The sequence below is a fragment of the Parus major genome, chromosome 9, assembly GCF_001522545.3.
Source record: "Parus major isolate Abel chromosome 9, Parus_major1.1, whole genome shotgun sequence".
NCBI classification, from domain to species: domain Eukaryota; kingdom Metazoa; phylum Chordata; class Aves; order Passeriformes; family Paridae; genus Parus; species Parus major.
This window is the reverse complement of record NC_031778.1, coordinates 10507062-10524258: the sequence shown is the minus strand read 5'-3', so window position 1 is coordinate 10524258 and position 17197 is coordinate 10507062. Positions and strand designations below refer to the sequence as shown.

The following is a 17197-nucleotide window of genomic DNA, read 5'->3' as shown; positions in this document are numbered from 1 at the left end:
TGCTACTTTTCATATTGGCATTCTGCCAATCACTTCTGACTTTCAGAATTGTGTGGACAAATATAAGAAATCAATTACAAAGACCTTAAAATTCAGAGATCTTGTCTGATTTTTGTATACCCCATCATCTTCTGCAGTATTTTGATAAATTGAAACTGGTTAGAAGCTCTTCAAGCAGGTGGCATTTATTCAGCTGTGTGTCAGGTTGATAACTGAGGCAATGCTTTATGCTGTTTCCATATTGATCTTTTCAGGTCCCTTCTAACCTGAGATATTCTGTGAGTTGGTTTTCCCTCTAACATTTTTCTTCAAACTTATGTGAAAGCTGCACATTTGTTGAATCTTTTCACCTTTGCACCTCTGTAAAATCCATCTACTGAGTCTGAGTCTTAGATCTCAAGAAAGAATAGAAAGACTGCATATTATTTTGCTACTGTGGGTGATTCTTGGTTTCTGGAAGACTGAAGGCCGCCTTGTTTCTTTGCTTGCTCATTAACCAGCCTGTAGTGCTGTCTCAAGGCTCTATATATGACTTCTCTATCCCGAGTTCTGAGGAAGCTTATGAAAAGTCTTAACATCCTGACCTTAATTTTCTGCCTAATTAGCTGTGCTTCCTGAGGTACACAGCTTGTGTAGAGAACAGTTCTGATTAATCCTGGTGATGGGTGAATTGAGTATGACTTTGAGATGTGGGCAATTTGGCTGTTGACTGCCTTTGACAGGGCATCCTGCATTCTAGGTAAATCTGAGTGGGTTTAGGAACCAACACCAAAGAAGCACCCACAATAAAAGTGCAGCTAGCCTAGGATTGTGCTCTGCTCAACTGCAAAAGCTTTTGTGCATATTGGGTTAGATTGGTGCCAATGACATGGTTTGGTTAAATTAATTCTCAAGTGTTGGAAATTTCTGTTGGCTTTATTAATAGCTTCATTTGGTGTGTAGTTCCAAGCTTTGAGGTGTCTTACATCTCACTTTCTGATTCAAGCTTACCAAGACATAAAATAAACTGATGTCTATATTCTATGTAGACATATATATTCTATATAGTCTTTATATAAGCCCTTTGCTTATTATTTCATAGGTCGTATTCAGCTCTAGTATAAACAAGTAATTCTACTGATGTATGTGGGACAGCTGCACAAATCCAGGTCATTTGTGGCTTTGACCTTTTGTTCAATGCAGTCAAAGGATAAATACCAATCCCAATGAAATCCATGGAGTGTTGTGTAATAGTCATAGAGTGCTATGGGTTGGAAGGCATTTCAGGAGGCCATCTACTCTGGTGCTTTGTGTAAAGCACTTTGACACTGGGACCCAGTTGCTCAGTGCTTTGTTCATCAGGGCTTTGAGTTTTGAAAATCTCTGAGGACAGATATGACATTCAGTCTGGGTAACCTATTCTTGTGCTGAATATAGAAATGTAATTTTGCTGTTTACTTCAACACAATGCTATAGTTACTTTAGAGAAGAAATATTTTATTGGTATGCATGCTTGGAGATTTTGCATATCAAATACATGTAAACCTAGTCAGATACCTAATATTTATGGGTTTATTTTTAAAAAAATCAGCTACTGTGGTGCAGTTGAATGTAGGACTGGGTTTTCATGTTTACCTCTTCATATGGTGGTCATATGCTTTGTGTCCTTATTGGTAGCACTTCTTAGGGTTTTCCCAACCTTTGTTACTCAGAATTGCACACTCAGGGCAATAATGCCAGCCCTGGTGTTTCCTAATGCTGTTAGAAGGCCATAATGCTTCTGGATTTGCAGAGTTGCAGGGTTTAGATTCTGTGTATGCCTGGGGGTTTCTGCAGCTCCTAACCGGTTTCAAATGTAAGGTTAGTATTAGTTACAGTATCAGAAATGGTTTAGTGATCTGCAGAAGGAGTTGAGGGAGAGAGCTTCCTTGTGAGGGTACTTCCCATCATTTTCCTTTATGTTGAGGCATCAAGGAAAGAAAATTTTAGAATATTGGAATTCGGGTATCTTCCAGGAAACTCTTGAAGGGCATGTATCTTCTGTCAAATGTGTACAGCAGGAAGCTGCCACCTCTGCATTCTGCAATCACTGCCCCTCAGCTGGGCATGTCTGTGCTCCTGCTGCAGCACAGCCCTGTGCAGTGAGCTGTGGCTGGAATGGCTTTTCACTTTGCAAGAAGCTGTGTTGAACAACCTTCTGTCCAAGGCAGCTCATGCTTCAAGCATGTGCCAGAATGTTCCCATAGATTGAATGTGTGTGCAAGATGAATAACCTTCCCCATCATTGTTTTTCCTTCCTAACTCTCAGAGTGTGTGGTGAGAGAATTATGCAGGCTGGGCTCACTGCTCATTTTCTTTAAATGCAGGACCCTTTCTGGTATCTGCATATAGAATAGTGTTTGTGGGTAATTTGAACTTTCTTAGAAAACTAATCCAACCAAAGAAGCTATGAATAATAAAATGTTGAATAAAAGTTACAAGTTCTCTTGGAAAAGAGATGTTTATGTGCTTACCATATATATTGTACCCAGATGTAATTTAAATCTCCCTGTCCAACTGGGTTGTTTCATTCTTTACTTATATGAGAAAATGTGTTTCTTCTTGACTGTTTTGTATCTCCTTTCCCATCGGCCCTTCAGGTAAAAAGACAATAGTATGAAAAAATGGAGAAAACAAAAAGCAAATCCTCATGGTAAATTTATTTTTAGTTTACTCAAACAAATTTTTAGTTTCAGTACTCAAACAAATGAGTGATGTAACTTCAGCAGGTTTTTGAATGAGACTGTTAGTTTTGGTTGTGAAGTTATTTGTCAGTGCTTCTCAGAGGGTGGCTGTCTTGCCCTAGATAAGGCCAGTTAAATGGCTGTGATATTCTCCTATCACATGTCTGCATGGAAGAAAGTTTAACTGCTGATGTTGGTCACGGAGCCTTGCCCAGCCAAGCAGTAGAGAAGGCTGTGCTGCAAGGCAAGCTGCAAGAGCTGCTCGTGGAAGTTGGCCCCATCCAAGACTCTGGCTGTGAGTTTTTTTCTTTCCCCTCACCCTGTTTGGAAACTTAGTCACCTAAGAAGAAAGGCAAACAAACCTCGAAGATATTTAGTAGGTCTGCAAAGATCTTTTCTTCTTCTCCCATTGTGGCTGGATTCCTTGTGCTGCAGATGGACAGGAGTGGGAGTCCAGCTCCTGCCATACCCAGTCCAGCTCCTGCCATGCTTAGTAATCTGGACACTGGGCCAATGTTATAAAGTAGAAATGTATGTCATGAGCAGTACAGAAAGTAACAAATGATACCAGCTAAGCATTGGATTGTTTGCCGGTGTCAGTTTAGGAGTTGTTACAGTACAAGATTCCCAAAAGCAGTGTGTGGTCTCTCTCAGATAACAATGTGGCCTGGGACTCTTGAACACTGAGATGGAATCCTATAAAGGTCTTGCTGTGCAGCAGTATCGTAATGTTGCATCACATATTACTTCTTTTGAGGGTGTAGTTAGGATCATTCTTCTCCAAGAGAAACAAATTCCTTTAGGTCTGCCACATTTCTCACTTCAGTTCTCATGAAATTCAAGTTTGTTTTCAAGCTCTTATAAACTTAGATACAAGGATTATAAAATTGAGAATAGTGCTTGTGTTTGTAAATGTGCTACTAGAACAATTGTAATGAATTTCTGTGCAAACTGAAGTTCTGTGGTTTTGTGTCATTTGGATCACTGAAGTACAAGAAATGCACAAAATGTCCCAAATACTTTGTTGCATTTCTTTCTAAATCTTTCAGAGAATTAAATGTAAAACTTAGAATTTTCATTCTGACACTGTATATGTATGTTATCTTCTGTGTTTGATTAAAACACTGATCTGAATTAATAGGGAAATCTACAGTTGTAGACCTAGAGCTGAATGTTCAATTGTGAACAAATTTCAGTGCTGTCTTTGGAGATGTTCCTTGTAGTCCTTTCTCTTGGAATGAGTTGAGGCCCTTAATCTAACGTGGTATTTATCTCTGTGGACCCCTATTCTTTCCCTGAATTGAAAACTTCTCCCGTTTGTGTTGTTCTGGTTGCTGCAGAGGCAGGCAGGGTTCCTGGGAGAAGCTGACACTGACTGTGTGCAGGCAGCAGAGGTGTGAGCCGGCAGTGCAGCCTCTTCTCCTTGGCTGGGCGCTGCAGCGGCCTCGCAGTGCTTTGCACTGTGCGCTTTGCAGGCTATAAACATCTCAAGAACACATCCTCAGTGTAAGGAACTGCAGTGGCCTCTTCCCACACGAGCATTCCTTGTGCCCAAGCACAAGAGATCCTGGACTGCCACTCTTTTCCCTATGGATCTGCTACCAAACAGTGCTGAGGAGACGTTTTGCTTTGTTTTTATGTCTTCCTTCCTTCGCTCTACTCCAATCCGGGCGTTCCTGCTCGGGCCCTCCCCAGCCCCGCTGCATCACTGCTGCACCGCTGCCACCTGCTGGGAGACAGCCCGGGAGTGGGAGGGAAAATGGGACACCCCTCTTGGCACAGCCGCTGGGGACACCGCAGCAGCCCAAGCGCCTGTAGGAGGGTCCAGCTGGGTGTGCCAGGAAGGGCAGGAAAGAGCCAGTCCGATACTGACAATGTCCGACATAAACTGAGGAGCTGTACTGTGCGTCTCGAAGGGCTTGTTTATAGAAACACGTAACTGAGCTCATCTGGGCAGTGTTTTACAATCAGGGTAATGCAGAAACAGTTCTTACGTGTCTCCTGATGGGGAAGAAATCTTGGTAGAAGTATTTTCAGGAATCTGCCACAATGCTGTGTGCAGATTTTTCCCTACAAAAATTATTTGCTGAATACAAAGTCTCTAATCAGAATTAAGAGGCTGAATGCTTATACCAGGTATTCTTTTGTCTTGTGTATATTTTAGTTAAGTAGATACTGTTTTTATTTACCTAAAATTAAATGATGCTCCAACTTGAGTGTTTTAAAATTCTTCAACTGGCCCTAGCACAGGTTCCATTACTGCTACGTACATCTGTAAAATTAAGCAAAACATTTGATCCTTCATCGTATGATTGCCTTTTTAACTTGGATAGTGGAACACTTTGTCCCATTGATTTATGGAAGTACTCAAATTTTATAGTATTTTAGAAAGCAGTTGAGACATGAGGGACTTCCCATCTCTTCCCTTCCTCATTCAGGAGCTGTGATCTTGTATTTTTCTGTACAAACTACACTTTCCTATGCTTTGTGTGCATGCCAAGGTCTGAGTTGCACTATTCTGTGTAAGATTTAATTTTTTCATGTCTCCAGTAACTTACCATCAGTAAATCAGTCTATCTCTGAAGACTAGGGAATATATTTAGAATGCATCAACAGGCACATCTCAGACCTGAAGACCGTGCAGCTTAGGACTGAGGCAACTGGACATGGGCGGATTTCTGCTGTGTTATTGGTGGCAGCTGCTCCCTTTGACTTGGAGGCGACTGTGCCTTACACCATAATAGCCAGAATGGGCTGTTTGGATCATATGTAGTGCATGGCCAGAATATTCAGCGTGTTTTTTGAGGTAACAGCTTAGCTAAAAATAGAGTTTATCTTCATATATACACAGTTAATGTCCTGTATACCTTGCCCTGAGTGTCATGCCCTTGTTAGACTCTACTCTCCATAGGACTGTGATGCTTTGTAATGCAGAAAGTTGATTTCATAATATTGTTAGTTGCATATTAGAAAACATAGAAATGTTTATCGTGTTTTAAGACTTCAAAAATGTTTTGTTCAGGTTGGTGTGACTTCCACAAATGGAGACTTGAAAGGATTTATAGATCAGAACCAGAGTCCAACAAAAGGTAAGAGAATTCTATTCAATACATACATTAAGACTTATTTCACTGCATATGGTTGATTCATATTTGGGATACTCAGAATTTATATGTTCAAAATATATCTCATACATTCCCACCGGTTGTTTAATACTGGCATGTAAGTGTCAGTAGCAAAGATGGGAAAATCTTCAGAATTTCAGAGGGGAAAATAGGGGGTAGTAAAAATAATAAGAGGATAAAATAAGCTCTTTTTTTCCTTCCTTGATGGTGAATAATATGCTGAATTTCCTGATTTCTGCCCCACTCTTAAAGTTCCCTGAGTCCGTTGTAGTCAAAACAACAGAGAAGGCTAAGCATCATATCATACTTCTAAATGTTCTGCACAATTTACAATAATAATTATATTTTGTCCTATTCTGTTTTATCTTAAGACTTCTCAATTAATCACTTGACTCAAAAACAATTTATGATCAGTCATAACAGCTATGGTATTCCAGTAAAACAAACCCCTTATCTATATTAGAAAACTCAAGGATTTTCAGTTTAGGAAATATTTCAATCAACCTTTCTAATTAAATACTGGTTTGGTGTAATCTGCTGCAATAAACCAATGTATGTAGTAGCAGGAAGGTTGATTTTTGGCTCATGCCATCAAACCTAAGAGACTGAAAAAATGAGATAATCTAAACAGAAACTGGCTGGAGCTACAGTATCTTCCTAGTTTTCTAAACTTTGCAGAATATGACAAACTGGTGGAGGCCTTTGAGAACTATCTATTGCATGTTGCCCTTTGTGCTTTGTTGTTCTGTGATTGTGTTGTGATGCTAGGGAAAAAGACTAAGTGGAACATTTTCAAATAATTTCTGAAGCAAGCAATTGATTTGTTCAGAAAAGAACTGAATAACTTTATAAAACATGGGTCATTAATGTTAGGAATATCCCAGTGACCCATACCCCATTCTTTATCAGATTTTGCTTCTGGGATGATGGATGCATTATTACCTTCATTTTTGTGTATTTTATAAAATGCTATGATCTAATGATTTTTGGGACTCTTTTTAACCTTGAGCTATAATTAGAAATTGTTGCCATCTCTATTGAAATAAAACATTCACAATGGATTGCTCTTCTTAGAACATCAAATATTCCATAAAAGCTGGGGAAACTTGTACAGATACAGCCATTACCTAAGCTGTGTCTCCTACTTTCAGTCTAAAGTATCCTTTACTTCTTCTTTTGGCATGTCCATTGCTGAACTCTGGAAATTAAGGAGGGGGAAAAAGTCCAAACAGATGTTCAGATCCACTAGCTCTTAACAGGGCTTTGTGAGCTTCCTAGTGAAGGCAGTTTGGTTTTTGTTTTTCTTTTTAGTATACATTATTTAAATTAAATAATTTGCTATAGTAAAATTAAAGGCAATTCATTGCTACATGCCTGGGCCTATTTATAATATGCCTTCATAGTATTCTTAGACTGAAGCATGATGGATTTATGATATGTTCAAGAGCAAAGGAGAGAGGCCATTTGCTGTAATGAAGACCTTCTAGAAAGCATAGGATTTCAAGGGCTAGAAATCTTTGCTTAAATAAGAGTTACATCTTTCTTTTCTTTCCAGAAAGATAATTGTGGTGCATGTTTATTTGCCTCTAGCACAAACACTATTGCATTAATTTAACACTTCAGATTCCTGTGATGAACCTTGAGCACACAGAAAATTCCTTGCAAAATATCTTTCTTTTTACTAATGAGCCCTGATCTTTTATCTTTCTATGAAATCTGTTGTGAAATTCTAGGTTTACTGGGTCAAATGTTGAAAAATGCTGTTCTGCTGTAGGTGAGCCACTGCCTAGTAACAGCAGCCTGGCTCTTTGAGGATGCTGTTTCGGACTGCACGAGGATGTCTCGAGACACCAAGTCAGCTGTTGCTGTTGCTGTTTCACACAGATACTGCAGTCTTCTTCCACAGCTTTACCACCACAAGATAATTGTTGTTGGGGAAACTTTCTGTCGTTGTCTCACTAAAAATGCCTAATCAAAGTAGCTGATCACATGACCCTTGCACTTCAAAATGGATTTCTCTGCTTTTCTTCCATTCACAGGCTGTTTTCAAAATCTCCTTTCTCCACAAGTTTTTCTCCTGAACCATCTTGAAGGAGTTACTCTGTTGCTGCCATTGCAGTGTTTATCAGGCTCCGTTTATCTTTCCCACCATTACCTTTAGTGTCCTTTACCTTTAGGGTCCATGCACAGCCTCTGGGTGTTTTCCAGGTGTATTTTGTTACAGAAGTTAATGCTCACAGACTGCTTAGGTATTGCAATCTGATCTGTCTCAGAGTACTGCTGTGTCACTTTTGCTGATTTTTAAATCTGAATTAATGTTTCTAACTAGGTTGACAGGTTGTTTGGTTTATTTGGGGATTCAGTTTTCTCATTATAGCTTGTTTCCTGTGTTTGTTAGTGAATATTGTCATCTTCCTGCTACAGCTTTTTTTCATTCAGGCTTTTTAGAATACTTTCAATATTTGATTTTATTCCTTGTGTAGATGATGTGTAGGGTAAAAAATATTTACAGTAACCAGTGTATCTAAATGCAATGCAAATTGACTAAGGAATTTGATGTTTTAAATGTGATGATTGAAGAATCAAAGCATATACATCCAAATCTGTAATCCTCATAAAAAGTCTTGTTGCCTAATTCTGAAGGGAACCAGATCTATTTTTTTTTTTCCTATGTGTGCCTAGAAGAAATTTCACAGTGTTCAGCAGAGCATTATGTTCACTTTTTTTGGTGAATAGTTCTAGTTCAACAGACAATTCACTTCCCTTCATGTGTTGCCTTTATCTCATAGGTAACAGGCTCTTTTGGCTAAAAGCCTCTCTCTTTGGAGCTTGTTTCTTCTGCTTGAAATGAGCACTCATTGGATCTGAGAGGGAATGCCACATGTAGATGGCTTTTGACTGATGGCTGTGGTACTCATCAAATGCCAGGGACTGCTTGTGCAAGGACCATCTCTGGATAAAATACTTCACTAGCCCATGCAGCACTGTCAGGATATCTCCTTTCTGAAAGTCCTTTTCACTTGGTCTTTGACATAGTGGATTCTTATTGTTGCAATCAAAATTGTTCAGCTGTGACAGGCTGGGCTGGCTGGGCTTCATTTCCATACCTGAAATTACTAGTGATTGAAATTATTCCTCTAGGAGACCTGCATTTTAATTTTACTTCTCAATATTTAGTAAATGAATATTCTTGGCTTGCTGAATGTAAAAGAGATGCTTCCTCTCAAGTTTTGTAGAACACAGATGGCTGTTTGTAGCCTTGGGGATAGATCTGTACATATGTGTCAGGTATTCTCCTAGTTTTCCATCATGAATTGTGCCTGTTGGGAGATACTCCTGGGAGGATCCATGCTATCAAGACTGATGTTCTCCTGCGTGTTGACAGAACTTTGATGTCCAATAAGGTGGATTGACTGGAACTAAGGAACTGCATTCAACATTCATGCAAAATTCTGGTTTAAGTGGCAAAATGTCTTCCTGGAGTTGGCACATTCAATTAAGTTGTTTCAATAGAATAGTTCAAGTTAGTCCTCAGCAGGTGTAATTTGGTTTGTGAATGAGTTGGATAGTGACAGCTCTGCTTTGGTTTGGGGTAATTGTTGCAAGCTGTGATGAATTGTACTAGACCTGCTGTAGAGTTCATGATAAAAAGTTTCAGGTGTAACCATAAGGATTTAAAAGTTAATCTGTTTGGGAGACAGTCCCAGTCTCTAAGTTACATGCTTGAAGTTTTGTAATCCTGTTCACATCTCTTACAACAATGGAAAATCAAACTCTTTTCCCGGTGATCCCAAGCAGAGGGTGGGTCTGTGTTACCCTTGCCCGATAAAACCTGTGCATTCACAGGGATGTGTGCAGCTTTCAGGGCTCTGTGCCAGCTTAGAGTCCCAAGGGTCCCTGATTTGTTGGAGTTGCTGTTTTAAAAACTTAGTGCACAGCGCTGCTGTAATGGAAGTACTTCATTGTATGCTTGAAGAGATCTGCTAAAATGACCAAGACATCAGAAGCAGTTATCCATAGGCCTGTGCCTGGTACCATCAGATTCATACAGCTGTTAACTTCTGTAGATTTGTCTCAAATTGGACAGTAAAAGACTGAAATTGTACTGCTCTGTATAAGCCTGAAGTACATTGAAAAACTGTCTGCCCCATTCTATTTTTTCTTTTCTACAGATCTCTTTGATTTCATCTCTATGGAATTTTTGAAGCTAGGTTTGTAAACCAGTAATTTTGTGCAAAGCACAAATTAAGAAATGTACCAAGAAAATACATGTGTACTAAGAACGTGGTAATAATTCAAATTTTCTACATGCTCTAATAGTACTGATCTTGGAGATAAGTAAATGTCTTAGTGTAATAGAGGACCCTGAGGACACATCACATATGTTGTTGCAAAATATCCTAAAGGGCTGCTGATATCTCACAGCTCTGAGCTGGGGTTTCTGCCATCATCATCAAGCTGTAGGCTGTATTATTAAAAATGGCTGTTCATTGAGACACTTTTAAAAAGTGGACATTTGTTTAGAGCTCTGAATATGAAACCCAAATTACCAACACTTCCCTGGTGTTTTGTTTGAAAATTCAATGGCTTTTTTTGTTGATGTATGCATTGTGTGTAACCCCAGCTGGTTGGGCTGTGCTCCCCATCAGCCATGGTCTCCTTCAAACTGGCTGTGACAGATTCTATAGATTCTCCAGTTGACATTGTTTCTGATTATCTTTGCAACTAAGCTGCAGACCTAACAGATTTAGTTATACAGGGAAAAAAATCACTAAAATCTCTTTAGTTTTGTATTTGTATAGGAGTGCATGTTTATGTGCAATTAAGCTATTTAGGGTGGCACATAATGATTTAAACTGATTTGGTAAGCTGCTTAGTGTGTGCATGTGAGCATGCATGTACATAAACATGAATAACTTTATCTGTGATTGCTTGAGGCTGTAGATCATTTAAACTGAATTTTTATTTTTGTGCACCAGTAAAATTATTGCACAAATGCCAGGAAGAATAATAGTTATGTAGTGATGATGGTTTTTTAAAATAAGAAATTATAGCAACACTGGTTTCTCTCTCTGAGAAGCAACAATAGCGGTGACTGAAGGATGGAAAAATAATTTATGTAGAAGCAAAGTGCTTTTTGTTCTGAGAGAAACATACATATATCCACTGGAAGACTGTTATTCTGAATTTGCTTCAGTGCCAAGGAGGCTCAGTTTGGGATGGCTTTCTGTGCATTGCAGTTAAAGCCTCCCTGAGAGTTTTAAGTGGGTTTCTTTCCCATGTGCTTGGATTTCCATAGGTAAAGGGGAATAATGATGCTGACCTCCTTTGTGCCTTGAAAGTACTGCTGAGAAACATTATATAAGAATTGAGTATTATTATACAAATCATTCCAGTTTGATCCATCTGTGCTGACCTTTTCCATCCATGCAGTGAGATTACCGTGACTCAAGGCTGATGGGTTTCATTGTGTGCAGCTTATCACTGTACTCACTGCTCTTGTGCCCCAGGACATAAATCAGTGTAATCTTTTTTGTCCCCAGATGATGGGTGTTATTAAGACTTGGCATTTATTTAAAATTTGGTCATGTTTAAAGCCTTTGCAGTTGCTTTAGGATAGTATATATAGTTACTTTGATGATATTTCTGCTTTCAGCAGAATACAGAAAACTGTTGAATGTTTTGTCACATCTACTTTCTCCTAAATATAATAATGTAATAACAATATAATTATATAATGATATAATAATATTTGAAGCAACTGAAGTCACATGAGTATCTGGACCATGATGCTACTGGGAGAAAAAGAAAATGGTAGGGAGGAATATTTTAATTTTAATTAGTAAAACTTTCTGTTTACTATTTTTTTTAACTACTGACAAACACGAAGAGCAATTTCTTACTGTGAAAAATTTGGTTGTTCTTTATTTTTGGCCACTGGATAAGAAATACCTCACTCATAAAAACAAACTGGTTCTTTTTCATCCTATCTGTATTTAAAAATCACATATTTATATTTTCCAATGAAGAAAATTGAAAGTAAGAACAAGGATAAGGAAACATTTCTATGAAATCTTGGTCAACTCTTAAGATTGTTTTGAAAACACTGCTGCCAAATGAGGTATTTGTGCAGGGATTAGAAGGTGAAAATCTTTTTTATTGACATTTGAACACATACCATATGTAAGCAAATACCTTTTTAAAATCAAGATCAAGTAATTTGAATGACCCTTGTATTTACCCCAATGGTGCCCGTATTCCTTTTTCCAGGGAGCCTTGTAAATGAGGGCACAGTGCAGCAGTAGCTGCTAAGTAGTGGTTTGCTAGTGGTTTTTCCAGGGCTGCTCAGTAAATCTGGTGGGTTTGTGTGGCTTTGCTCATGGGTCTGCACATGTGTGTGAGAGAAGTACATCCATACAAATGTTCAAAGCAGTGACAGGTGCAGCTGGATCCCCTGGATCCAAGTCTGTGTGGCGCAGGCTGAGAAGGAAGCAAGCTGTGCCCAGTGCTGGAGGTGGTGGCTGTGTGCATTGGCTGTGCTGCTGTGCTCTTTGTCCAGTGCTGGGAGCCCCACATGGCCACGCTGGCACAAACAAACGTGGCAGCCCAGTGCCCCTTGCAGGCTGAGAAGTGCTGCTGGAGACAGCTCTGTGCTGTAGCCCTGTGGTAAAAGAGCTGGGAGCCAAACCCAACATTCTACAATTTTACTGTACTTGGCCATGTGACCTTACGCTGTCAGCACCAGAAAAAGTAATTTTTCTTTTCCCTGGTAAGAAAAGGGACAAGGAGAAATAGTATGAGAGCTGGAGATAATGGGATCAAAAGTTTCAGATGCAGCAGAAAAGAGGAAAATTCCTACAGCAGTACTGGGAAGTGACACATCATTGATGGCAAAAGCCTGGAATGAGGGGAGAGACTATGTTTTGATGGAATATGCTGTCACAGCTTGGGAAATCCTGGGCAGAATCCTTTAGCAAAAGTAAAACTGGAAACTGTTCTCTATTAAAAGAACTATTTTGAGCTCAGCATGGGAACACAGTGTATGTAAATCATGAATTACTGTCTTGTGCTCTCTGGCACTACCTCACAAAAGGTGTTTGATAACAGAGCAAAGATTTACTGGGCAGGTGGGTTTGCAAGTGTAGGAGGTTTATATTTGTTTTTCTAGGTGAGTTACATGACTGAATAATTCATTCATTTTATTGAGCAGAGATGCAAGCTGCTTCTGAAGATGTTTTCAGACACAGATTTGCCTTTTGGAAAATTAATATTATGTAGTAGTATTACTGCATATGCCAACAGAAGCTATACAAAACATTACATTATAATTTTAACATTACAACATAACATTACAATACAGAACATTGGAACATCCTAGTCTCAATTTGTTTGTATTTCTCATATATCATATATCTGTTGAATATTTCTTATTCAGGTGAGAAGGTGAGACTTAGCATAAATCTACATCGTTTCTACTTTTGTGCTGTAACTACAGAAGATAAGATCTTTTTTCTCTCACTTGTGTTGCCTCTGCTTCCTGTTGCAGAGAAGTTACTTGGTTGAATTTATCATTTTTCAGTAACCTAATGGAAAACATAGGTATCCTAAAATAAAATGTAGAAAACAAGACCATGATCCAGGACCAAGTGAGAAAATAAAATTGGGCAGTGGAGATGAACAGGTGATGTGAAGAGACAGGGGAACAGAGATGTGTAACACCACTGAGTCAGCCTGGGCCATGTGGGCTAAGCTGAGTCTTGGCTGGCTCCTGTGGGAGGAGGGCTGGTGCCTGTGCTGCTCTGAAGGGACCTGTCACCTCAGATGCCTTCAGCTGTGGTCTGCAGTGCCAGAGAACATTAGTAGCTCTCCAGGAACCAATCCTCGTCCTCATGACCCCAGCTAGACCCAGGCTGATTCTGGATTACCAGGCAGTGGCAGCTCTTCCTTATATTTGGTTGTGCCTCAGAGCCCATCCCTCCCCACACTCCATCAGGCTGTTGTAGGAAGGGGCTGGTGTTTGATTGATCCCAGCTCTCCTGCTTTGAAGCTGTCACAGAGAAAGGAGCTGCTGCCACCACAGTGCGTGCTCAGGGCTTTGAGAGGCTTGTGCACAACGGTTTGAACACTCAGGGGGTAGCGGTGGTGCTGCAACAGTTTTGATTTAAACATTAATTCCAAATAATTGAGATACAAGATGCAATTTGGGATAGAGGAGGAGCAGCAGTATTTTGGGGCTGTCAGCTCAGAGCTGCTCTTCTCTGGTAGACAGGATGACTTAGATCCATGAGCAGTTTGGGATCACAAAGGTGCTAAACATCTTGGGATGGGAACACACTACATTGGAGAGGGTATGGGAGACTTTATTGTGACATCCAGCTGCCTGCTCTGTGACTTTGGTCACAGGTGAGTTGTAAAGGCATCACTTTCTCCATCTGTACAGTGGCAGGCTGTGGTTGGCTTACATCATCCATGACTGGAACACTCTGGGCCAGTCAGATGAGGAATGGTTAAGGCTATGGAGGTTTATGGATTCGTATTTTGTACATGTGATTAAGATTGTAAATAGGATTTGTATGTTGGCTTCTTTTAAAAGTATTCTCATTGTTTTCACTTCTAATGCTGAGGAATGTCAGGCTGTGTGCTCTTTGTCTTAAGCAAGAATGAATTGTTTCTGGAAATAAAATACATGTCATTTTGAAAGTAAAATAGTGAAGGTGTAGTTTTGTGAGGTGTCCATCTGCTGAGAGGTCTGGAGGTTACATGAGGGTGTGTTCGCAGCGAATGAGACAACAAAGCCAAAATGTTAGAGTGGTGTAGAATTTGCCAAAGCGTTTTCCACAGGTTACTAAGGAAGTAATTTAAAACTGTCCTTTTACCGCCCTTTTTAGGTAATATTTCAGTAATTGCATTGCCAGTTTCCAGCACCAACTCTCCGACTAAGATTTTGCCAAAAACCTTGGGACCAATCAATGTGAATGTTGGACCCCAAATGGTAAGTTTTGCAACCCCAGCCTGTGTAACTGGCTGTGACTTCCTGGTGGTGTAAGACAGGAACACTCCAGGAACTTGCTGCCTCCTGCCTCAGCCACAAAGTGCCCCACCTGGATGGGAGGGTGCTGACCTGGGGGCACGGCAGGCCTGATATGCCAGAACTGCCGATCCCAGCAATGCTCTTGTACGTGCCCTTAGGGGGTACCTATCTTCTGGCTTTGAATGGAAATTGAAACAGCTTTACCAGCTGACATTTTAACTATTACTCAAAAATATATTAAGAAAAAACCCTGAATATTGATAATCCTTGAATGTTTTAAGTCATGTTCTCACCAGTAAATCTCCAGCATTGTAAGAGTGTCTTTGATGTGTTTGTAGAAATTCTAAACTTGTTGAAACTACTCTCCTTAAAACTCTTTTCCTGTCCATGATAACTGTATATGTATATTGATGTTCCAGGGATTTTGGATCTAGTTTTGAGAAAGTTAGATTTTCTGGTGGTCAGAGAGCTAAATAGGCAATGGTGTGAACAGTTTCTAGCAACCTGATAACCTTCTTGCCAAGCACTTAGCCTGAGTGCAGAACCATTTGATGCATTTTGTAAAAATGGTGTTGGGCCTTTTTCACATGAGCAGTGTCTGCTGTTCTGTGGGGGGTTTGTCCAGCTGGGCAGAGGGGCACACACATCACAGCCACCCCCATGGCACTCCCTGCTCGCAGAGCTCTGCCCCCAGCACTGGCCAGGGGCTGCCTGCCAGGAACAGCTCAGTGCGTCAGCGCTGTGCCCTGTGCCCTGTGGCACTGCACTGGAACAGTTCTGCCACTGAGGATGCGTCCTGGCAGCGCAGCAAATAACCCACAACAGGGAGAGCACTCACTTAATGCAGTTCCTACTCTTATGACTGACTTCTCAAGCCCTGCTTTTGGTTTCAATGAGCCCTGCTTGCAATTTAGATTCTATAGCAGGTAGAAGTTGCAAAAGCTACTGCGTGATGTGAGACACACATTTTTATTTTTTTTTAATTTTTTTTTATTCTTCTATTCAGATGCTTTGCAAGGATAGATCTATATTCAGAAAACATTTTCTTAAGAAATAGCCATTAACGCAGGCTTTCTGAGACACCCAGCTGTGTTGTACCAGGCTGTTTAAAAGCGGATGCCCACGAGCTCTCGCTAGTGGCAATGTTAGCGCTCCCTCATCAGTTAGATGTTAGCGTCTACCTGTGTCAGCGACGCCCTGCTTGATTAATTTATTTCTTTAGGCCTTATTTACCCGCAGTGGGTTCCATCCGCTGGGGCCGCTGCGGGTCCCTCAGAGCGGCGCAGGGGCCGCGGGTGCCGTGGTGCAGGAGCGGGCGGCTGCCGCTAGAGGGCGGCGCGGGCCGGGCCGGGCCGGGCTGTCGCTCGCCCCCGGGACCATCGGCACCTGCTCGTTCCGCCGGGCTCCAAACCACCACTCGGCCCTGGACGCCTTCCTGCCTCCGGCCGGAGCAGCAGTCAGGTGACGGAAGTGACACCTTTCCTGTGCCTGCCTGCGAGGGGTAAAGCTAGGCGCCTTTGGGTCTCCAGGATCAACCAGGACCAGAAATCAATACATAACCTGTACCTGTGTTTTGGTTTCTCTAAAATTCTCTTTTTCCTCGGTTCTGTCAAACTGTGCATTTGCAAACAATAAATGAGATCAATGTATGTCTTTAAGACAAAATAGACACGTATGTAGTCACAACATGGTACCAGGGGGGATGTGAAATAATGCTCAATGAGCTAGGGAGATGGGGAATTCTTCACACACCATTTTTCTGCTTTTCTAAACAATAATGATGGATAGCAAACAAATTCTGTATACTTATCTGTAGTTCATGTATATATATATATGTGTATATATATGTGTATGTATATATATATGCATATATATATACACACACACTTGCTGTCCCTATATATATATCTGCTGTGTACTTACAACAAGCATACACTTAAAACAGTTACCAGAGTGCCTTGGAATGCTTACACAGATGATGGATAAGTTAAATAGTAAAGGAAACTACAAAGTTTAGTACAGTCACTACTCAAATGTCACTAATAAATGGAGTAAAATAAAACAAAGTTTTAAACAATTAGGTAAGGTATAAGAGTAAAAAGCACTGTCCAAGCAGCTTTGGTATGAATCTTACCATAATGGAATCAAAATAATTAAATGTGGCTTATTTTAAAGATTAGATAATCAATACTATTTCACTTTAAATATTATTTAAATAATTTGGTGACCTGCTTTGAAAAATGAACTGGAATGTGATTTAGAAGTCGAGACTGGGTGTCCTGGTGTTAACCAGTGTACCTACTATTTCACCTACAGTTTCACCAGATAAATTCTCTCTA

The 17197-nt window shown here is 40.3% G+C and overlaps 1 protein-coding gene across 3 annotated transcripts in view; it reads left to right on the top strand.

Annotated features, from left to right (window-relative positions):
* TFDP2 (transcription factor Dp-2) overlaps positions 1 to 17197 on the top strand; it is a 52580-nt gene that overhangs the window by 11484 nt on the left and 23899 nt on the right. For all 3 annotated transcript variants that reach the window (XM_015637392.3, XM_015637389.3, XM_015637391.3), the window contains exons 3-4: positions 5725 to 5791; positions 14716 to 14819. In XM_015637392.3, the coding sequence (XP_015492878.1) occupies positions 5725 to 5791; positions 14716 to 14819 (171 nt within the window). The remainder of the gene's footprint in view (positions 1 to 5724; positions 5792 to 14715; positions 14820 to 17197) is intronic.